This window comes from Zeugodacus cucurbitae, chromosome 5 (genome assembly GCF_028554725.1).
Source record: "Zeugodacus cucurbitae isolate PBARC_wt_2022May chromosome 5, idZeuCucr1.2, whole genome shotgun sequence".
Lineage (NCBI taxonomy): Eukaryota > Metazoa > Arthropoda > Insecta > Diptera > Tephritidae > Zeugodacus > Zeugodacus cucurbitae.
In genome coordinates, this window is record NC_071670.1 from 38,804,755 (window position 1) to 38,829,449 (window position 24,695).

At 32.9% G+C, this 24,695-nt stretch overlaps 2 protein-coding genes across 6 annotated transcripts in view; both read right to left on the bottom strand.

Moving 5' to 3' along the window:
- The window catches only part of LOC105212007 (cAMP-specific 3',5'-cyclic phosphodiesterase), a 332,058-nt gene that overhangs the window by 297,573 nt on the left and 9,790 nt on the right, over positions 1-24,695 (bottom strand). The window lies entirely within an intron of this gene.
- On the bottom strand, positions 21,937-22,733 carry LOC105212003 (uncharacterized). The gene is made up of 2 exons (XM_011183735.3): positions 22,409-22,733; positions 21,937-22,349 (listed from the first exon to the last, which is right to left on the bottom strand). Exons 1-2 carry the CDS (start codon positions 22,620-22,622, stop codon positions 22,117-22,119), a joined length of 447 nt encoding a protein of 148 aa, XP_011182037.2. The 5' UTR covers positions 22,623-22,733; the 3' UTR covers positions 21,937-22,116.

A 24,695-nucleotide genomic window follows, 5' to 3' on the forward strand; every position in this document is an offset into this window, starting at 1 on the left:
ATCAAATCAAATCAAATCAAATCAAATCAAATCAAATCAAATCAAATCAAATCAAATCAAATCAAATCAAATCAAATCAAATCAAATCAAATCAAATCAAATCAAATCAAATCAAATCAAATCAAATCAAATCAAATCAAATCAAATCAAATCAAATCAAATCAAATCAAATCAAATCAAATCAAATCAAATCAAATCAAATCAAATCAAATCAAATCAAATCAAATCAAATCAAATCAAATCAAATCAAATCAAATCAAATCAAATCAAATCAAATCAAATCAAATCAAATCAAATCAAATCAAATCAAATCAAATCAAATCAAATCAAATCAAATCAAATCAAATCAAATCAAATCAAATCAAATCAAATCAAATCAAATCAAATCAAATCAAATCAAATCAAATCAAATCAAATCAAATCAAATCAAATCAAATCAAATCAAATCAAATCAAATCAAATCAAATCAAATCAAATCAAATCAAATCAAATCAAATCAAATCAAATCAAATCAAATCAAATCAAATCAAATCAAATCAAATCAAATCAAATCAAATCAAATCAAATCAAATCAAATCAAATCAAATCAAATCGAATCGAATCGAATCGAATCGAATCGAATCGAATCGAATCGAATCAAATCAAATCAAATCAAATCAAATCAAATCAAATCAAATCAAATCAAATCATATATAAAAATATACCTATGCATCAAATCTCAAATCAAATCAAATCAAAAATAAAATAAAATAAAATTACTAAAAAAGGAAATTTAAAAAGTTCTCAACTCGATTAAAATTAAAAATTAACTCACATAAAGTTTATTATATACACATGTGCAATGGACATGCATAATTAAAACTGCGTAAAGTGCAATAATTAATGGGAAAATGGTGAAATGTGCAAAACAAGAGGCAACAACAACAGAGCAGCATTTCTATTCTAGAAATCCTAGAATTCTGAATTTTATATTCTCATCTTCTGATTGCAACTTTGAAAGCACTTTAATTTAGTATATAAAATATACATATAAAGGAAAGCTACTCGTTAAAGCAAACTGTTCAAGCAAGCATATCACGTGTGTATTCTTAATAAAAATGTACTCTTATTTGCTACATTAGCGGAAAAAAGGTTGGCATTCTAATTAGCAAATTGTTCTTCGTTCCTTATGTATCGTGTTTTCTTTTAATATGGACAATTCTATTATTTTTCCTATTTTGCTATACATTTTTAAATATTTTTTTATATAGTCTGTTCATTATATATTATAATAAAAATTAAAACTTTGGAAAAACAAATTCTGATTGCATGTATTCAAATTTTATTTGATACAAATGGGCCTTCAATGTTATATAATGGCATACCTTACTGAATCGAATGGAAATCGAAACAGGTTTCAAAAGCAAACATATTTCGCTAAAAAAATGGAAATGTATGAAAGCCATATAATCAGTCTAATACTAGTACATAATCACGCATATAACCCAGAGAAACACAAACAATCAGATGGTTTACAAGCAGCTAGCTCTACCAAAGCGCCAAAAGTAAAACACGCGCCAATACTTGTTCCAAATATTGTCCTACATTTACTACAACAACTACTACAAACTGTATATTTTCTATTAAATAATGTTTTTTTTTTGGTACAAAAAAGCCGCCAAAAAACCCAAATGACAAAGTCAACAACTGAGGACACTACGCGTATGTGGCTTATCAAAAAATTACAGATTTATAAAGCAACTGTGATAAGTGAAAACAGCACCGTAATATTTTGTACAGATAAATTTCAACAGCAAAAAAAGTAGCGAAAACATACAACAACAACAACAACGACAACAAACAGAACAAAGCACATTATTTGTGACAGGTGCACAGACAGTAATAACCAACTCACACCAGTAAATGATATTGTTAGGACGACGCTTATTGAGCGCGCTGACACATCCGAGTAGAGGAAGACATACACATGCATATGAGTATGCTTGTATGACCATATGTACACGAATGTGTCAAAGAGCAAGTGTGTAGAGATTACTTGAAACATATGTCAATCGGCAGCTACAAGTGCCACTGGAATTGAAAACTCACACATACTTAAATATAGACACTATACACACATATATATTTATATACATATATAGTATATTGCCGGCAGCAGCACGTTTGGCTTTCGTCATTATGTTAAAAGCCTGTGATATTGCTGGTGTTTTTTCCGTAATTTTTTTTTTCATTTTTTTGCACTCCAAATTGTTGCTCTTCACACGTCTCACTCATGTAATGGCAAAAGATTTCGTTGTTTCGTTGGTGAAGAAAAAAATATTAAAAATAAATTTGACAGCGCAAATGCCTGCGCAGCTATTTTCTATGAATGCTTTGAATAAATGTGCGCACTTTTGCAGTGTTTTATAAAATATTTCTTTTTTTCTTTTTTGTTTCTGATTCAGCGCGAAGGAATTTCGCCAAGTCAAAAAAAAAAGTTTGTTAGTGGAGGTGAAGACAAACATGTAATGTCAAAGTAATATGCACAAGCGGGCGCAGAGCGACGTTGGAATTTTATTAGCTGCCATTTTATATGGAGAGGCAAGCGGTGAAATTAGGAAAATGAAAGAAATGTTAACGGTGCGTGATTGTGGAAATATTTTGCATATTAAATACAAGAATGGGAAGTTAAAGTGTAAAAGCGAAAATATTTGTGACTTTCTTGGGCACTGAATGCAGGTGAATTTTAGAATATAATTGTAACATTATGGTTTTGACACAAATATATCTTACAGGTGACTCGGAAATTTAAAATTTTGAAGTGTGACTTATTTATATTAGAACATAGAAAACGGGACTATGTACAATTCCACATATAGACAATCAGGTATTATATGCAAGGTCAACATAGTAAAAATTGTACGATGTATTATTTTTTTAGATTAGAATAAAAAAAATTTTTTGAAGATAAATAAAAAAAAAAAAATAAAAATTTAGGAGAAAACACCCAATAATACGGATAATAAATTAAAAAGCAAGCATATAGTTAAAAATTATATTTAGAAGAGTTGCCACCTGTTAGAATTTTTTACATCAAGGAAAGTGGTAATATCAGCAAATAACTTAGTAATAAATATTAATTGAAAAGATTACAAAAATTTTTCGATTGAAAATATTTTTGAGAAGAGTTGCCATCTATCAAAAAGCATTATTATATTACACATTACATTAGGTACACTTTGAAAGATATATTTACATTATATAGAGGGATCGAAAGAAGTTTCCAAAGGCGTAGGGTTAATCTTAATTTTGAATGGAGTTGCCAACTGTTCGTTTCAATAAATTTATTAACACGTGTTAAATTAAAGAGATTACAGAAACCTCTATAGTGTTAAAGACACGATTCATGGATATATTACAAAATCAATACTGTGAAAATGATTTTTAAAAGAACCAGACTGATGGAAGCATAAGAAAATAAATTATGATAGTTGCCACCTGCACAATTATTTTTATAAAATAACATTGAAAAAATAAACTAATTGCTACAATATCGATATAAAAGAGAGGCATTTAAAAAGCATACAAATAAAATTATTTTTGAACAGGGTTACCACATGTTTTGTTTGATAAAATATATAAATTATTAAACTGACTAAGAATTCAGAGGAAAGAGGGTCTGCACATTTAGAAAAATGTAAATTCAAGAAAAATTAAGAGATAAATATATAAGATAGTCGAGCAGGCTTAAAACTGAAAATATTATTTTAGAATGCTTGCCACCTGCTTAACAAAATTAATTAAATGTATTAATATGTCCAATAACTGAGCTAGACTTAAACAAATAATTATTCGAAAAACATCTACAACTGTGTTGCCACTTGCTTTAAAAATTCAACAAAGTGTAATATACTTTAATACAAGTTTCCTCCCATTTAAAAGCTGTATTTTATATTCACCAATTTTCCATGGAAATCATACAATCTTAAGAGATTTCAAATTTAATTCATCAAACTCATACACCTTTCACATATGTGTGCATTTGGGACTGATTGCCCCCATGGCGTATACGCAACATTAACTTCTGAGTATGAGAAACCATCAAACAAACTATAATTCAGCACTTTTGCCGGAAGCATACAAAAGGCGCGTTATGCCTCAAGTCAAATCTGTTGATTTCTTCGTTTGAACCTGCAACTGACGCAAAAAATTTACTTTGATGTGGCAAAACGCCACACAAACACAAATGAAGATATTTTTCACGGCAGCATTTTTCGCAAAAAGAAAAGAAAAGAAAAAGCAAAAACAAGCACAAACACATTATGATTTAATATACACACATTTGGTATGCGCATAAATAAATCTTTCCTGTTGAAGCGCAAGTGAGACAATCACTGCTGTCACACAGACAGCAGAGAATTCCAAGTCTGCGCGAATAAGAAACAAACAAAAAGGTATGAAAGTAGAAGAAGAATTTAAAGCCAGCAGTTGGAGCAAAAACAAGTTGAAGAGTCTTCGCACAGGTAGTCTATATACTACCGTAGCAATAATATTAATAATATTTCTTGCCTGCTAACCACTGGCTGGGCTGTTTTGAGCGCATTTGAAGCGGAAAGGTAAATACAAATGTGTAGATGGACAAAGCAGGAAATATAAACAGAAGTTGAAAATTAAAAAATATAAGTGAAAGACAACAAAAGGGCTGCTGGGCAGGCAACTGATTGAGCAGAAATATGACAGACAGGTAAGTACAAGCGGTGTATTGACTTGGAAAATATGGAGTATTCGAGTGGCAGCAAAATAAATATTTTAAAGTTACAATAAGGATAGGTTTGATGATTTTGTAGGGAATGGAATATATGTAATATAAATATAAGAAAATATGATATGAGGAATAAGCTGAACTTGTAAGGAAATTGTTTGAAAATGTATTTTTCCTTTTGATTTATATTCAAGCAGTTATATTCTTCTATAAGCTTCTTGTGAACATAAATTATTTATAAATAGTATTTAAAATATTAAATTTTATATTATTTCACTATATTGCAGAAATTTCTTCGCTTGGTGGTTGGTTACGCATACGACATGGCATCTGGGTAAAAATTCCTAATGAAATGATAATTATGTATATATCTAAAGTACATACATTTTACATGTTAAATGCTCAAAAATGAGACACTAGTTCACTCAAAATTATATATTTGACAAAAAAAAATATAAAAATCTCCTTTCAACTAGTGTTACTCATACGCCATGCCACCTCTTACAGTGTGCATTTTTATAACGTTTATTTCCAAACATTAGCCAGTCACAATGTTAATAGCAACTAATTAACAAAAAAATGTGAACTTTGTCTACAAAGCCATAAAGTGAAATTTAGATAGTAAAATGTATAAAAAGGATTAATGAACTTTTTCTGTGGCAGATACAGAATAAACACTCACTGATTGTTTAAATGATAGAGTAAATATTTATAGATGGTAAAATTGCCAATTAACGCTTTGTGATTCTCGCTACTCAGCATCAATTTAAGTATTTGATATTGTCTGACATTGAATTTAATGTTTATTAGTTGAGATAAATCCCTTAATGAACGCGTTGATTTTATCATTGTTTGTCTGGACTTTTTGACCTGTTTATGTTTAATTTCTACAATAAGTATTATTCTACAATGCAATGTCCTTTCTAATGTTTCATTTTCTGCAACATTAAATACACTTCTTGAGAAGTCAAGATATTAGACAGAAGTGTGTATCAAAATGTTATACATTTAAAAAAATAAAAAAATAAAAATGTAAAAATATTTTTAAATACAATCTGTTGACTTCATATAAACTATTTTTAATTAGTATTTCATTTTCTTTTGATAAATATGATTTTCTATATGCAAATATAACTAATATTTTTTTATATTTTCACTCAGTTTTTTATCCGAGTTTTCAACGCCGATGCACAAAATTATTTTGTATTAATATACAATTTTTATTTTTTTCGCACTTACCTGAAAAGAGATAGAATATAAAATTAATTAAAAATCAAATAGCGAATACATATATAGTATATAAAATAATATATATATATTTATTTATTTATTTAGAAGAGAAATAATTATAAATAATTACTCCATTTATATATATACAAGGTACTGGCTGCCAGTGTCTATAAAAATACATATGAATTCGGAGAAAACACAATTTATTAAGTCTGTGACACGTAGCTTTCTTATTAATTGAATTACTCATCACTGAAAACCAAGAACAATTCATGTGAAAGGAGTAAATTGAAGGAAGTAAAAATAAATTAAGCGCAGAAGAGAAACCTGGTACATTCTCTACATACAGTGCCTTTTCTTGCTCCTCAATTTTATATTTCGACTACTGCAGTCTTCTAAATGAAGACAATTAACCTTAGAACCGTGAGTTGGGCACTCAGTGCTCAATCTGATTTTTGATATTGAATTTCTGGGGATAGGGCAGTCCAATTTAGCCAAATTTTAGCATAGTGACAAACTATAATATTAGTTATAAGTTGACAAAATTTTAAGTACATAGCTTTTATAATAAGAAAGTAACGGCATTTTATATGGTCAGTACGCTATACGTGACTTGGGGCACTCAGTGCCCATAGAATTTCTTCATATATTTTGTATGAAGAGGCGTAATTTTCTAACGATTTTGGTGATTGGTGTGCATTTCGAATTAGTTTCGCGTAAAATTTTCGAGTAAACAGTTGATTTTTGAATGCTAATGATAGCGATGATGATGATGGTGGAAGATAACTTAAATTTGGTGGTGACCACGAATCGATACCCAGTGACCAATCGGACTTTGGAGATGATAATGTTGAGCCCATTAGAGATCCACGTTTCGAAGAATATATCCAGGAGGAGGCTGCTGTATATATGGAACCTGACGAAAGCAAATGTGATTTGAACTGAAAAATGGCAAGCGGAATTGGCATTGGAAATGCGTAGACAATCAACGTCACTATGCACAGAAAGTTTTGGATCTAAAAGTAATGCCTTCATACGCGTTTTCCCAGCGTCTCTTGTTGAAGGTATTGCTCTTGAGACGAATAGGAAAACTGAAAGAGTAATACAGGCAAACATGCATCAAACAGTTCCAAAAAAATAGGATATTTGCAAGACACAAATGAGGAGGAACTATATACTTTTATTGCAATAATTTTATTTTCCGGTGCTGAGAAGGCAAACTTAGTTCATGCTAAGATCTTTTCCACAAAACGAACATACCCTTATATAGAGCAGTGATGTCACTGCATCGGTTTGAACAATTGTGTCATTTTATACGCTTTGACGATTCCCTAACTCGCGCTGAGAGACTACGATACGACAAATTGGCGCCTATTCGTCATGCTTGGACATTATTCTTGGCGAATTTGCCGATACTATTCGTCCAAAGTAAATAATTAACAGTTGATGAGCAGTTGCTTTCAACAAGAAACCGATGCAGTTTCCGCCAATACATTCCCTCTAAGCCTAGAAAATATGGCATAAAAATGTTTTGGCTTGTTGGCGCAAAAACCAACCACCCAGAGGTATGAATATCACGATGCACAATTTGTTCACCATCTATGACTTGGCATCCTCTGACATTCACCACAATGCCGAAGCCAATACGGATTCAGACAATGATGAAAATGTGGACAATACTCCAACAACGTCTACAGCCAATCAAAATGCATCAAAGAGACAGCGAAGAATTTCACTCATTTGAGCAGTTCGAAATTAGAACTTTATTTGATTTTCAAATTTTTCAATAAAAATATACCTCTAAAAAGTCTAAATTTTCAAACAAAATACATTACTGGGCACTGAGTGCCCAAGTCACGAGATTAAGTTGTATAGCCATGTCACGGTTCTAAGGTTAAGGGCGTAAAATGTCTGAAAGAAGAAATTGTCTGTTTCCTATTTCTCCCAATCTTCGTTTGCTCTGTTTGGTTGAGTTTTTTGACTTTTGTAATTTTCTATGTACCTACAGATGGACCAAATAATAATAAAAACGGTATGATCACTCTCAAATTTGCTAAGCAATCGAGAGCAGTGAATTAATAATTTGAATAGATTATGACTCAATAGCTTTTGGAATAAATTGGAAAGTACTAGTACTAGTCCAATAAAAAATGTTGTTCCATAAGTATTAACCGAATCTGTCTCTTCCTTCGTTAGTGAAACCTCGGAACCTACTAAAATTCGCGACATTAACTACGTGACGGCACTCCATCTGGTATCGCAAAGGACCAAAACTGTTCCAGTGTGGCTTTGACCAACCAGACTAAACTAACCTAATCTATAAGTATTAATAATACGAAGAAAGTAAGAAATATTGCTCCCATTCTCTCAAGTTCTTGTATGTTTAATATATTCTCGACGCAATACCAACTTTTTTATATCAAACAATTTCTCGAAAATTTCTAACACACTTGTTTGAAAAATATGTAAATAAATATCTATTAAAAACCAATTTGGCTCTTGCTAAAATGCATTTAAATATTAGAACAAAATGTCTATAACCAAATTACCTCTCTGCTATGTTACATATCATCTAGTATCTTGCATATGAAAAATATAACACACTTACCTACCTACAAAGGTACAAATGGTTGGCTATTGGCCAAAACTGTAGACTTTTTCAACATTAACAAAGTCAAATGTCAAAATAATTGCACAAAAATGCAAAAATAAAGTGAACAAGTGTCACAAGTGTTGCAATGTCAACGACATAAAATTACTGTAAAATGAAAAAAAATGGAAAATATACATGAAGTAAATGAAAATGATTATTATAATTTAATATTAATGGAAAAATGTGCAGCCATTGGATGTGAAATGAGAAAATAGAAGTAATAAGAGAGTGAGGTGGAGAACAAAAGAGAAAAGTATGTAGACACTTACAGTTTATAGGAATTAAGCACAGTTGAGTGGTTTCAGTTGGCCGCAATACTCTCAAGAAACCATTTCATTTTCAGTCAACTATTACTTATGTCATTTTCTTTTAGATATTTTTCACATATATCATCCCATATACTCTGTATAGGAGAAACTTGGAAGAACCAAAACCAGCATACTACATATGTGGAGGCTAGGTCTGGAAAAATTTGATTTATATTTTTGTATTCAGCTATTTAGTTGACGCAATTTATGGCATAGAGTGTACTTTGTCGCTTTTGTTACATATTAAAAGCTTTTGTCTGCTCTTTGCGCCATCTCTAGGCTGTTAGCAAGCAACTAAGCGACAAAAGCTCGACCAATTCATATGCCGTTACTTATAAAATGGCATAAAGCACCACCATTTTCATTGTGTAGGAGATGCAGAGAAAAGTAGAACAGCTTTATTTTCGCCATGGCGTCGATAGAAAATGAGCTTTCACCACACTAACTAAGAGATTTTCCGGTAGGTGGCGCGAGTGAATTATTAATAATAAAATGAAACTAAATTTTGAATGTTTTAAGAATATTACGTATTGATGGGTAAGAGAAAAAATCCTTAGTTTATGATGGATTTATAGACATTATATTAAAGCACATTTTTAAAAGCTTAGGTTTGGAAAGGACCATAAAACAAAATAGGATTATTTCAAATACAATTATTTAATGAAATGTGATTTAATAAAGCTCTGAATATTTATAATAAATAAATATATTTATACAGTCAAAATGTTCTCTGGTAGGTATTAGTAGGTTGAGGTCTACAAAAATGATTTTAAATATTTAAAAGTGATTTTTTGATTATAAAAGAATTTGAAAATTGAAATTGAAGAATTTGCAAGAAATATTTTTTGTGTGTATGTTCAATGCTTCCAGTATGAATGTTGCTCATATGACGTGGTATCTCTTAACTAAAAGTTTAAAAAATATACTCACAAATTCTTATTTGAGTTCCATAATAGTCAAGCTAAGTAAATTTTGACTATTATCGTGAATAATATAGGAACACCAAAGTCAGTAAGAACTTCAAGCGCTTAGGCTTAGAAGGCTCACCACTAAAATATTTCAATTTCAAAATGTAAAAGTAGCAAAATTATTTGAACCAAATGTACCAAAAACTATTTGCTTACTATCAAAAATTCACTTTCTCATCTATTTTCCTACTGGAGACTAACATTAACTATTAATTTGCAGAAAATTCGCAATACAAAATTTATAAAATTCCAATAAATTCTAAATTATGTATGCAGCAACAACAAACTCATTTATAAATAGATATATAAATACTTCAAATGCAGAAACAGTTATTTATAAATTTTTAAAATCAATACGCCGTCAAAAGGTCCTACAGACACAACCGCCAGCATTGAAATATAACCAAAGCAACACAACTGCAAAGCAACTGGGCCCCGAGCAGTCAATTTGAGTAGAATACACTTGAGAATGCCTGCACACAAGGCAGAAACTTAAACACACATAGTGGCACGTGGTTATCATGTATCAAATACCAATGCACGAACACATACGTAAGTACATATAAATGCTAAAATTTGTACATAGACTCGTAGGCGTGTAAATTCATAAATAGTAAGTAGGTGTAGCTACATACATATATAATAATGTGTTAAAACCACCATTTGTATGTTAAGTTCTGCCACATGCAACTAAAGACACGTTTTTGTAGCGCAGAGTTGGAAATGGTAGGGTTAAAAAACCGCTTTTAAAGCACAACTACAAACAAGCACACTCACCCACACGCACACTCGTTTAATAATTTATGTGTTTTTGTTGGCCATAAGCATCTTATCGTGTTGCGCTTTGCATTCGCCGCCAACACATTTTCCGCTTAAAAAGCATTTGATAAGAAAAAAAGTGTTTGACTAGTATCGATGAGATAGGCATACTTAAGCAAACATCGATTGCGATGGAGTGAGTAAAATGCTGCGTTTATAGCAAGTGTATCGAAAAGCACATAAATAAAGCATTTATTGTAGTGGGGAAAATTGAAATATCCATTTCAATAAATGTCAATACATACTTGTATATGCTATTTGCAACAAATTTTTATAATAAGTTGTGGTAATCTTATAGACACATATTTGCTGAGGATAACTCATCACTTTAAATGTAAGTATCCACTTATTGGCCGAGAGAAATTGTTTTGTTAAAGACATGGAGTATGAAACTTTACGAGTGGCACTAATGCGGCTATGAGTGCTATATTCTCGTCGGTATTGTTCACTTCAATATTGCTTGAGTAAGCGATAGACACAATAATTGAATAATATATGAATTGTTTCTTGTAAAGGGTGATTTTTTAAGAGCTTGATAACTTTTTTTAAAAAAAAAAACGCATAAAATTTTTGAAGATAATTTCATTTAAATGTTGACCGCGGCTGCGTCTTAGGTGGTCCATTCGGAAAGTCCAATATTGGGCAACTTTTTCGAGCATTTCGGCCGGAATAGCCCGAATTTCTTCGGAAATGTTGTCTTCCAAAGCTGGAATAGTTGCTGGCTTATTTCTGTAGACTTTAGACTTGACGTAGCCCCACAAAAAATAGTCTAAAGGCGTTAAATCGCATGATCTTGGTGGCCAACTTACGGGTCCATTTCTTGAGATGAATTGTTCTCCGAAGTTTTCCCTCAAAATGGCCATAGAATCGCGAGCTGTGTGGCATGTAGCGCCATCTTGTTGAAACCACATGTCAACCAAGTTCAGTTCTTCCATTTTTGGCAACAAAAAGTTTGTTAGCATCGAACGATAGCGATCGCCATTCACCGTAACGTTGCGTCCAACAGCATCTTTGAAAAAATACGGTCCAATGATTCCACCAGCGTACAAACCACACCAAACAGTGCATTTTTCGGGATGCATGGGCAGTTCTTGAACGGCTTCTGGTTGCTCTTCACCCCAAATGCGGCAATTTTGCTTATTTACGTAGCCATTCAACCAGAAATGAGCCTCATCGCTGAACAAAATTTGTCGATAAAAAAGCGGATTTTCTGCCAACTTTTCTAGGGCCCATTCACTGAAAATTCGACGTTGTGGCAGATCGTTCGGCTTCAGTTCTTGCACGAGCTGTATTTTATACGGTTTTACACCAAGATCTTTGCGTAAAATCTTCCATGTGGTCGAATAACACAAACCCAATTGCTGCGAACGGCGACGAATCGACATTTCACGGTCTTCAGCCACACTCTCAGAAACAGACGCAATATTCTCTTCTGTACGCACTGTACGCATTCGTGTGGTTGGTTTAATGTCCAATAAAGTAAACTGAGTGCGAAACTTGGTCACAATCGCATTAATTGTTTGCTCACTTGGTCGATTATGTAGACCATAAATCGGACGTAAAGCGCGAAACACATTTCGAACCGAACACTGATTTTGGTAATAAAATTCAATGATTTGCAAGCGTTGCTCGTTAGTAAGTCTATTCATGATGAAATGTCAAAGCATACTGAGCATCTTTCTCTTTGACACCATGTCTGAAATTCCACGTGATCTGTCAAATACTAATGCATGAAAATCCTAACCTCAAAAAAATCACCCGTTATATAAAAGTTTCAGTATAAAATAATACAGAACACCAATTGCATGCATTCTTTCTTCCAGGAACAAGATCTTTCTATCGGTAGCGGGAAAATTGCATGCTGATATAAGACCATGTATAATAGGTTTTAAGAGTGATATGGATTAAAAACTAGAAATAAGATATAATAAATATCATCTTTGGAGTGCTTAAGTTTTCATTCCGATGAATGAAGAGAACCTTAAAACAGCTGAGGAAAAAATTCAAAATATATACATAGACCACATTATATAAAAGATTAGCGACCATTATTAAAGAATTGCATATTTTTAGGACCTATTTAAAATTTTAGAAAATCTTTAAGAATCTATCTGTATAATGATGGAAAAAGAGTTCAAGGAGCAGAACCAAAGCTGAAGATCAATTTCTTATACACGTATACAATCCTTTTCCCAAAAATAAGCTATAATTCGGCATCATCTCGATTCTAAAAAAAAAATAGTTCTGATAAGAAATGAAAAAATATAAATAGCAAGTAAGGGAGCGCTAAGCTTGGGTGTAACCGAACATTTTATACTCTCGCAATTTATTTATTTAATTTTATTAATACACACAATTTGACTGGCATAAAGTCCATTAGAAAAAAATCAGTATATATGAGGGATGGACCGATTTCAACTATTTTTGTCACCTAGCTACATTCTATCCAAGATCATACTGCTTATGACCCGCTTTCACTCCTTTTGGCTCGGAGACATATTATTAGAAGAAAATTATTCCATATAAATTTCTTCAGAATATCGGAAAAAAAATTAGAAGCACTGAGGTTCCCATGTTCGATATATATATGGGGGGGAAAACTTATCGTCCGATTTTGACAATTTTTAGAAAGGCTATACCACGCTATAAATGCATTATTTATGCAAAGTTCTGTTTCGATATCTTGATTAGCACTTAGCTTATATATTGTAAAGTAAACGATTCACAACGACTTCAAAGTTCTGGTATATAGAAAATATAGAAAATAGGCGTGGTTGTAAACCGATGTGGTCTATTTTCACAACATATCATTCGGATGCAAGGAAAATATTACAAACCGAATTTCGAAATTGGCGAGTAAACTCTGAAATGTGGTTTTTGACCCATAAGTGGGAGGAGCCACACCTATCTTAAATTTTGTATACCAATTTGAGTGCAGCCCTTCTGTACCTTCTTAATAATGAGCTTTAGTAGTTTACGAGATATATACAAAAAACTTAGTAGGGGGCGAGGTCACGCACACTTTCCCAAAAAAAATTACATCCAAATATGCCACGTTCTAGTGGGATCCATTGTGTAAAATTTTATAGCTTTATATATGGCTTAGTTTTGATACTTTATGTGTTTTCAGTTTTGAAAAAAAAAAACAAGAAAAAACTCATGTCAGCAAGTATTTCTCTACAGCATGGTATGTACAGTTTACAGCAAAAACACCATCTCCAGTAAGGAGAGGACGAAGCAAGTTCCGTGATCTCTTGATGTGTGTAGAAGAAATTCTATGAATTTTAAAGAATTTTCTTTGATTTGAATGCGTCGCCGACTAGTGAGAACAAAGGTGGAGAAAGCCTTCGAAAATATAAGTGGAGAAATATGACGTTTCACTTTATTCTCTTTGCTAAGAATACAATGATAATAGTCTTTAAACCAAAACCCTCACGCTAAAACAAAGCGTACTCAGTGGCAGTGGCAATAAGGACCCCAAGCACGACAAAAGAAGGAATAATAGTAGTTTTTCAGATTGGTTTAGTGCTTAATCCTATACTTTTAAATTCTATAAAAATGTTGAAGAATACTGAGGAATATGGAGACTTCAATGGAATAACGTTTTTTTCAACAGCAAGCAGATTTATAAAATTATTAGCATAATAGGCGAAATGGACGAACAACAGTATACATACTACGATTCGTGAGATATTTATTCGGCGAAAATTTTTCCAAAAAATAAAAATTCATTTTCACTCCATAAAAAGTGTTAAATCAGTCTTCCAAGTAAAAAATAGTAATAACAGTAAAATGCCTTCAAAAAATATTTTTCAACTATTTAATTTATCAATCCCTATCTCCTTAAAAAAAAATTGCAAAATTAATTGAAATGTAATGCAATGTCGGCACATTTTGGCATTTACTTAGTTAGAGCTGAGTTAAAGACCAACAACAAAAGTCTTGTAGACATATTAAATTCACATGTCCTGTTACAGCCGTCTGTCACTCACATTGAGAAGGGTTACATAATAATATTAATCATGGTAAAAGAGTTAGGTTAGCAATATAATACTCGTGTCTATTACAAAGATTTCAGCAAGTGAAGCTTGAAAAATGAAGCGACTTGAAATATTTTTTATTGTATTAAAATCAAATAAATGTCGAGATCACGTTACTTTGAGGATATTATGTATTTTTACACTAATATATAAGGAAACTCAAGTTCAGAAGTCTCCACTAGACAGAAAAATAAAAACAAAATTTCAACTTCAAGTGATTTCTTCTATATTAAACGGATATTGATATGTAAGTACTATGAAATTCTTCTTTGCCGAAAAAAACTTGCTAAAGCTTCAATTGAATTACTAATTGCCTTATGTTTGTAAATGTTGTTAATTATAACTACTCGAGCAACATGTTGGGCAAAGTACTACGGAATTCTTTTTGATATTTACATTTGTAGATATCGAAAGTAGACTAATATGAAGGAATATGTAATATTCCATGTATATCAGCTGTCCACTCCCATTTCCACCACCACTCAGCAGTTAAGTGGCTATTTGCTCCATTGCAATGCATATTAAGTAATAACAATTTTCTTCCAGCTTGTTAGCCGCTTTGCCATGCCTAAGCGCATATAACAGCAGGTCCTAGGGGAGCGACTAGCATGGGGTTAGTGAGAAAAAACAAAAAGGAAAGCTTTTGTTTTTGCTAGCCAGATGTATATGTAGAGAGACACACACATATGAGAAGTAGCAAGTAGTAGTATGTATATATCTGAGAGAATTTACGAAATGTTCCACTGTGTGGTCAACATGCTGCTACATTTCCGACAAAGTCAAACCCAAAGGCACCGCAGTCAGTGTCCACATTTATTTGCAGAAAAGTTAATAAATGAATACATGAATTTATAGACAAACTTCCATATATACATATGTATAAGTATTCGAAAAGCATTTGTATATATTTTACTTCTCGAAACTGTTTTTGTCGTTCTAGAGTACTGCAGCACTAAAGTTGCTTTAATTTTCTGTCGTCACTTTTCTAACTAATTTTTTTGTTGTTGTTTTTGTAGTTTACTCCCCTCACCTTCTCGACTAAATGACATTGACTTAGATATTTACTTGTCTCTGTAAAGTTTTTATACCGCAAATGACACGTTTTGGTCTGCAATTCCAAGCTTTTTTTGGTTTTTGGATGTAAGCGAAACTGTTGCTCATTTGAACTTTGCAACATATTTGGCAACACTGTGTGGAGGAGTTCATGTTCGAGAACATATGGTTTTTATATGTGCCACAGGCAGCATTAAAACTTGTGTAGATATTCGAGTAAATTTAGTACAAATATGTGTTACAAGTGGAACTCGTGGGTTATTGAAGGTAGTAGTCACAAAACTACTTACAATGTAACCATTTGCTTTTTATTTGAAAAAGTCGACTTTGAAACATGAGAAAGGTACATATAACGGAAAAATTCAAAGATGGAAGATAATATCTAAGCTTTCGAAGGCTGAAGAAGAGCTAAATTGAAATAAAAAATCGTTTTTCCCATTTGAAATTCATAACTAGTAACCAGATTCGATTTGGATAAAGCGGCACTAGTTTGAAGATACATATGTTTAAAGTATATATGTACTTTCATCATATCATCATCATCTGGTGAAGACATCACATATTTATATATATATTTCTACATATATCTATATGTATGTGCATGCTCTACTTCCTTATTGCTACCAGATATTAGTACTTTCTGTTAACTATATCTATATGTACAATAGCTCGCAGTGTCTATGTCTGCTGCTGATGCTGACAAAATTTTCGATAGAAAATTACATTTTCTCATTTTCGTAGCGAAGCAAAAAAGTTGAAGAGAAGTGAGAGTAGAAGAAAGAAAAAACGAGAAATATAGAATGATATACTGGAAAAAAATGGGATAATCAGGGTATTACGTGCAGGGATTATGCGAAGACAGCTAGGCTGAATGCATAGCATCAGCGTATATTTAGGATGCTGTCAAGTACAATAGCAATGATGAAGTTAATTACGCCACAAATGCTAAGAGAAGTTGAAAGAACAACAATATAGCAGAACAACAACAACACAATAAAGGAAATATATATGTAAGCCAATTTCGGTACAGTAAATGACAGTCTTGGTAACCAATACGCATAATAAAAATGAAGCAGAAGTAATATGATCAAGTTGAGATTTAAATAGAAAAATAGAATATCAGATTTCTGCTTTAACTTTAAGAATATATAACGAGTGCTTTACTGGAATATTTAGAAGAATAATTTACTAAAAGGTTTTAGTGTTTCTATATATCATATAAAGGATGAAAGCTGAGAGTAGTGCCATAATAAGTTGTTAAATAAATTTGAGAGAAACCTTTGGTGCTTAGGTCCATAATAGCTTTTTCACACAGCCAAATTAATTAATCAGTTACAATTTAAATTGAGAAACCACTTTTTGCTCTTCGATAATCAATCATCTGTTAAACATTTTTGTTTTTGCTTTTCATAAGAAGTTGGTGAGGTTCATCAGCTGATTGTTATTTTATTATTTATTTCCAGCAGCGACATCTACCGTCATGTAGCGTGAACAACAACGCACAGACAAACGACGTATATATACGTATACGGTCTTTGTGGGAGAGTTGTATTTTACTTTCAAGTCGATTAAAAGTCAATTCAAATTTAATGTAGATTTTTATTTTGTATGGTAAATCGATCTAAATCAGCGTTTTAATCGAGCAGAACCCGGTTAACTAATCCTTTAACTCCTGTGTGAAAAGGCTTAAATGTTCCACTTAATTAAATTTAAAAAATACAAAAAACGATCAAAAGTAATTGAGATAGTAATCAAACCAAGTCCCCAGGAAAGTATATTGATAGTAGATGATGTATTTTTGGAATATAATCTCAGGATAAAATTTCTCAATTTCTCTGTCCATCTCTCTCTTACTCACTCTCTTCCTCTCATGCCCTTTCTATATCGTTCTCTCTCTCTTTCTCTAACCCTATATCTGGCATTCGATCTATATCTCTCTCTTTCACTAACCCTATCTCTTATATTCTATCTCTCTCTTTCTTACTCTATTTTTCCCGCTCTCTCCCTATCATTCATATCGATGTACTTGTCCTAAATTCTAGAAAAGACAGAGTCGAAGCTAAATTGGGTAGTTATTGAAAAACTTGATCGGAAATATATATGGGAGCAATAAGGAACACGCAGGATAGATAACGAAAGTCATATGGGTCTAAATTCCATTAAGATTCCGCAGCATTTTTTAGGGGTAACAAGGGATTTATAGGGCATTGATACTAAGGTAACTGTCTGAATTTTGAGGAGGAACGATGTGAAATATGAAAATACCGAGGAAAATATGTAATTTACACCATGTCCCGCATGGAAATTTTAGCAAATACACTTCTAACTATAAATATCCATCCAATGCTCAATTTCCAATCATTTGATATAACATTTAAACCTGTCACATATATAAAGATATTTTAAACGTGTGCGTGATTTCATAAGCAAATAATTAGTTACCAATATCCATATATAGATATATATGTATATCGCTCTGAATACCATGAAACAGCTGCAAATACAAATTCACCAAGGTATGCTGCATTGAATTGTCCACATTAAATGTCAATTAAATGTCAGGCCCACAGCTGAAGCCTGCAGTTATAATCCGTTTACTTGGCAGATGTTGGAGCCCTTTGCTGGCATATTCGGGCGCTGGCTTAGTTAAATATATGTTCATAGATATCCTTATTTACATATGCGTATACCATGTGAACTGGGAATATGTAATTAACGCTATTGAGGCATATTCAAGTTTCAAAAGAGAGAGAGAGAGAGATAGGCATGAACAGCTGCATTACAATTGACTACAGGCGGAGTTGATGTGATTGAACTTAGAGGCAGCTGTTGATAATATTTGTACATTGCTGGGTACTTATGACGCATATCAGAGTTAAACAATTTAATGTTACAGAAATTATCATTGAAAATATTTAACCTTATCAGATCAGGGGTTTGACGTAGGCCCAGAAAACTAATATAACGGACAGCGTTTTTTAAACTTCCGTAGTTTTGCTTGAAACTATTTATTCGGGGGTTCTCGGGGTTGCTGATTATGAATCCGGTGTCGGTTTTTCAAAATTCAAAATGGAGGGTCCAATATGGCGGACGCCATTTTGAAAAGAGCATCGGAATCGCTCGGAACTCGTTACTCGATGGTTTTTGGGGTCTTTGATTACGAATTCAGTGCCGATTTTTTAAAAATCAAAATGGCGGATGCAATATGGCGATTTTTTTCAATGTGTCTACCATATTGGTTCGTCATTTTGAATTTTTTAAAACATTTTTGAAGCCTCAAATTCGTAATTCGCGACCCCAAGAACCTCCGGGTAACGAGTTTCAAGCGATTCCGGTGAATTTTTCAAAAAACCGTCCGCCATTTTGAATTTAGTAAATATGATATGAAATGATATCTGATTCGTAATCAGCGACCCCAAAAACCCCAAAGTAGCGAGTTTCAATTGAATCCGATGTATTTTAATAATCGCTGTCCGCCATATTGGTTTGTGGGGGTTATGTCAAAATTCTGAACTGATGGGGTTAAATGGACCATGGATTCAAATTCAGCGACTCCTTACTGGGGGGACCCACAGATCATGACAAATATTTTTTTTGTGTGGCTGTGTAATTGTGAGAATTGCCTCTGGACCTTGCCTCTTGAGAATTCTGGATGTGTCATGAGTCAGCTGAGTCTTCAGAAGCTTAAGGATCTGGATATCAAATTGATCGATCGAAAGCTAGAGAAAACTAATACAAGTACTATTATTCATAAGATAATCTAGCAGTTTGAAAACACTCAAAAGTGTGCTGACAGTCAGTACCCACTTTCATGAGAAGAGCATATACTTAAAATTAGAAAAAAATATACTTAAAAATATTTTAGAAAAAAAAAAATTTAAAATGATTTCACGATTACTAAAAATTAATTTTCATTGTCCAATTTGGCTGTAATTTTCATTAAAAATTATGTCAAGTTTACGACTTTATTTCGAATAGAAGAAAACCAGCACTTCAACAAGCCATAATATTTTGCAAATATTTCGATATTTATGTGAGTATGTACACCATAAATACACTTTTATTTGCTAATTTATGTATCGTGTGATTTACCGCAAAATATTGCGGCTGCCAAAATCGAGTGTCAGCACCCGCCCTTGCGGTTTTTGTGCAACAAGTGCAGGTGTTCGCTAACAAGACGCGCGGCCATCATTAAGCGCCCAAATGCGAATTTATGTCACAGCGGTGCTACTCATAGCACAGAGTGTTATTAAAATTTGCAATAAAAACTGGCGAAATTATGGCATTAGCGGGTGGCATGTGGTGCATTTTTATTGTTGTTGTTTTGGCACTTGCAACCACCCACAAAACTATAAATTTTAATTAGCCTCTACTGTCAACAGCTTTACGGTATTTTCGTACAAGATTTTCAATGAATTATTTTGAATGGTATGATTTGTTATTATTTTTGTAAATTTTCTGCGTATTTTACAGTTTTTCGGTGTGGTTATTTGCATAATGTGAAATTGCGCTGCACCTGTTATGGCTAAGTGAATAATGTTGTGGGGAATTAATAATATGCGGATGCAGCATACTAAGCAAGCATGCAGTGTAAATAAGAATAAGAAGCATTACCAGAGTTCGAACAGTCAACCAACGTGATAATGACAGCGAGAGTAGAAATAAGACATATAGTTACCAGTTGGGTTAACTCTTGAGCTACTCTGGGCTTAATTAGGTTATAGCCTTTTCACACAGGAGTTTATTGATCAATTAACTCGCCTCTGCTCGCTTAAAACGCTGATTAAGATCAATTTACCATTCAAAATAAAAATCTACATTCATTTTTAATTGAATTTTAATCGACTTGAAAATGAAATGACGGTAGATATCGCTACTGGAAACAATGGTTTTGGCTTTTGATAAAATAACAATTAGCTGTTGAAAATTACCATGTTCTCATGAAAAGCAAAAACAGAAATATAAAACAAAAGCTTATTTCTCAATTAAAATTTTAATTGATCAATTAATTCGGTTGTGTGAAAAAGCTATTAACTTCTTGAACAACGAAGTTTACACTTAGAAAATGTTAGTAATATTCTTTGAAAAACATAATTCCTCTTATCGTCCACACAGACAGAAGTGATCAAGCGTGAGAATCAGCCTTATATCATTAGTAATAGAATAAGATTAATAGTACTTTGATTTGAAAATAGACCACAATAAAAGAAGGGGAAAAATAGCCTTTTTAATGCTATTACCTTTGAGTCTTACATTATAGCCAATAGAATATTAAAGAATGAGTTTTTTGAAAAAACTAGAGAAACTATTTGCTCTCTCTGAAAATATGCATATATCAACAAAGGATGTTTGTTTTGAGTAACCAGGAAATCACCTACAGTCTGCTGTGGTATTCTCACTACGAAAAAATATCAGGAATATATGTATCTAATATAATAATAGCTCGAAGGTTCTACGACTCGGAAAAAGAAATTTACTAGAGCTAAGGAGAGCTAGAGCTCGTCAAGTTTGAACTCTACTACGTCGACACTACATTTCGACACTACATTTCATCTCTCTTTCTCTCTCTCTTGGGTTCAATGAGAAACAAAAGTTGGAAGAATATTTCAAAGATAACAATTTCAAGTTGATTTTGTAGCGATTTACCGGCATTCGTTTGTTTCAATCCACAACCCTTACAGCAGCATCTTTCAGATTCGCAATTTCTTCCAATTACATTATTTCAAAACGAATGTAGAATCAGGACGTCTTAGTTTTGGTGTTTTGAGGCTGTTAGGCAAGTTTTCGAATCTATTCACTCATAGATCAGTCAGATGTAAACGGGTTTAAAAGGCTTTAAGAGGGACTTTCATGGTCGAAATTGGATATTTTCTCATCGATACTTTTGAACGACGGACATGATAACAGTACATGTATACACTGAGATAGTAATCTGGATTATGTAGATAGTGATAAAAACTGAATGCTGTTGCTAAAGTTGCGAAGGCATAACATTTATTTCTGGTATTAAAGATTTCTGTTGTAGTGATTTTTTTAAACAAAAGAAGTACTCCATGATTTGCTTAGAAAAACTAAATATTTGAGAGGAAATTTAAAATTAATAAAAACGCAGATCCAAAAAGTGGAATTTTAGGAAACACGGTATATTTTGAATGCGAAACATATATGTATATTTATTAGTGAATGAGAAAAAAAATAGAAATTACTATTAGAAGAAACCAAATATGTTCTTATATGTATAGGCATATCGAAAAATTCTTTTAAAAATGTATAATAATAAAATCAAATATTCATATACTCTGTATTACACTTTACTTTCCTTTAGAAGTTTAGCTTCTTTCACAGACATCTCTTTCTTTCGGTCTTTCTTAAGGAGCGAATACTTTTTCGGATTCTTACTTTTGTAAGGAACAAAGCTATCAGCACCTGGATTTTCAGCAGCTGCATCACCAACTCCTGAATCCGAATTCTCTCGTCTTACATTGCCGTTTGCAATCATTATAACTTGTGGCGGTGACAGTACCTCCATAGTTTGCACTATCATAGAAAAGTTTTAAGTATTTAGCAAAGCTTTTTGATAATTTCTACATGCTTACCCCGTGTTGATCTCATTGTTGAACCATTACTGTATGTTATGCTATCATATTGCGAAGAGAAGATGCGTCCCAGAAATATACGAAAGAAGGAGAACGGTGTGGATTTCGGTTGTTGTATTTCGTTCTTAGGAGTCGTCGTTTCTAAACATGTTTCATAGCCTTGTACTAAGCCCAGTGTAAGGACTAATATAACCGATAAAAGCTTTACACGCATCGTAAGCAGTTGGAAAAAAATTTTAAACTTAACGCGATGACTCTAAAATTGAATGTGTGTTCTTCAGTGAATTTATAAATAAGATAATCAAGATCTGCGGCTGCATTTTTATAAGCAATGATCGGTTGGCTTGACTTATTTTAAAAACAGAGTTTGCAATTCTATATTGCATTTTTATCGTCATAAAAAATGTGTAAACAAATATTGCTTTTTTTAGAATATTTACTTTTCATCTGTTTACCATTTTTGCAAAATTCTTTGGTGCTTGGGGGTCAAGGCCAGATGTGAATTCAGCTAAAGTCTCAAGTATCCCATTAAACTGAGCTTTTGTATTTTTAATGAAGCTTTAAAGCTACAATACAATTGCTTCCAGAAATATTGATGTATAGGGTATTTAAGTCTTAATTTTACCCTACAGAATTGGCCGAGATCAATAGTACAAATCTCCTCATCGTTTCGGCGACGAAGGATATCTATTAGGATGGGTGCCGAGATGGATAACTGCGTACTGTACTTTAATTTTAATATTTCGAGAAAATCTGACGAATATCAGACCCTCAAGGAAAACTCTGAAAAGAATTAAAAAACTGAGCACTCAAACACTCAAGGAGTTCTTGTGATTTAAGAAGGCAAGTATCTTTAAAAGATTTTCTTTTTGAATACTACAATAAGAACTATAAAACTATAAGAAAAACATGATCGGATCTAAAACCATCTTCATTTGATTCTTGAAACACACTTACATTTTTTAATTTATTTGGTTTAAATAGCTAGTTTTACATCCACGAGTATTATAAGGTTCTGTCTAAAAATCCTCTACTGTATTAATCCAATTTGCCATCCTCTCGATAGTCCAGTATTTCACCTTCGTAGTCTCCATCTTTTAGATCATCCACATATCGTCTCTCTGTAGTCTTTCGTTCACTCATAATTTCACCATTATCTCCCACTTCGCCTTCATAGCCACCTTCGTCGTATTTGGCGCTATTTGCTTCGCTCCATTGCGCAACACTGTCTGCACCAATATTAGATTTTATATGAGCGTATGTATAACTATGAGTCAGTGTCATTGAAATGATCGTGAAGGTTATGAGCGAAAAGTGTCGCATAGTGAAAATTAGCGATTAAAAATGTCTACAAGGCTAACGAAAGTATTTCGAATACTAACCTACAATTCAACATAAAACGGCACTTTATTAGAAATTTCGTGGCTTCAGTATATGTTTTTTTATTTCTTTTAAGTAGAAACCATACTTACCATTTTTTAAGTAAATAAAAACCGTAAGAAATTTCGTCTAATTTCTGAATTATTTCTGGTTTTAACACATGTTTGAAATGCACTCTGAGTTATACAAGTATGATGTGTTTACGTATTCAAAAAACCACCTGTACGGTTGTGAGCACAAAACTAGCACTCAGAGAGAAACAAATTAGTCTAGATTACCATCAAAAGGAATGACAGTTTTTATTCATTGCTTTATAAAAAGTGTTACCGTGATCGGATTTAGTTCAAATATGCGCAATTTTATTCGATAATTTGTGTCCATCTAGACGGCAACTTCATAAAACCCCCTCTCGTAAGAGCCCGCCTCCTTATTTGCGAAAAACTCGGACAGCCACTTTTCACAAGCCTCTTTTGAGTTCATCTTTACATCACCAAGGGCGTTCGCAATGGACAGGAACTTGGCACTATGTCCGGGCTTTATGGTGGATGCGATAAAACCTCCCATCCTAGCTCCCGTAGCTTTTGACGAGTCATCAACGAAGTGTGTGGTCTGGCGTTGTCCTGGTGGAACACTACACCCTTCCTGTTGGCCAATTCTGGACCCTTTTGGTCGATCGCCTGCTTCAAGCGGTCCAGTTGTTCGCAGTAGATGGTAGAATTACGCGTCTGGTCATATGGGAGCAGCTCATAGTGCATGATTCCCTTCCAATCCCACCAAACACACAGCAAAACCTTCCTGGCCGTCAATCCCGGCTTGGCTACTGTTTGAGACGATTCACCGGCCTTCAACCACGGCCGTTTTCGTGTGATTTTGTCGTACGTGAGCCAATTCGCCAGTCACCATCCGC

Bases quoted from the DNA above. Each gene is read 5' to 3' on its own strand.
- LOC105212003 (XM_011183735.3), bottom strand. From the start codon at position 22,622: ATGCGTGTAAAGCTTTTATCGGTTATATTAGTCCTTACACTGGGCTTA. The intron at 22,350-22,408 runs GTAAGCATGTAG...TTTCTATGATAG, and splicing joins AACAATGAGATCAACACGGG to TGCAAACTATGGAGGTACTG.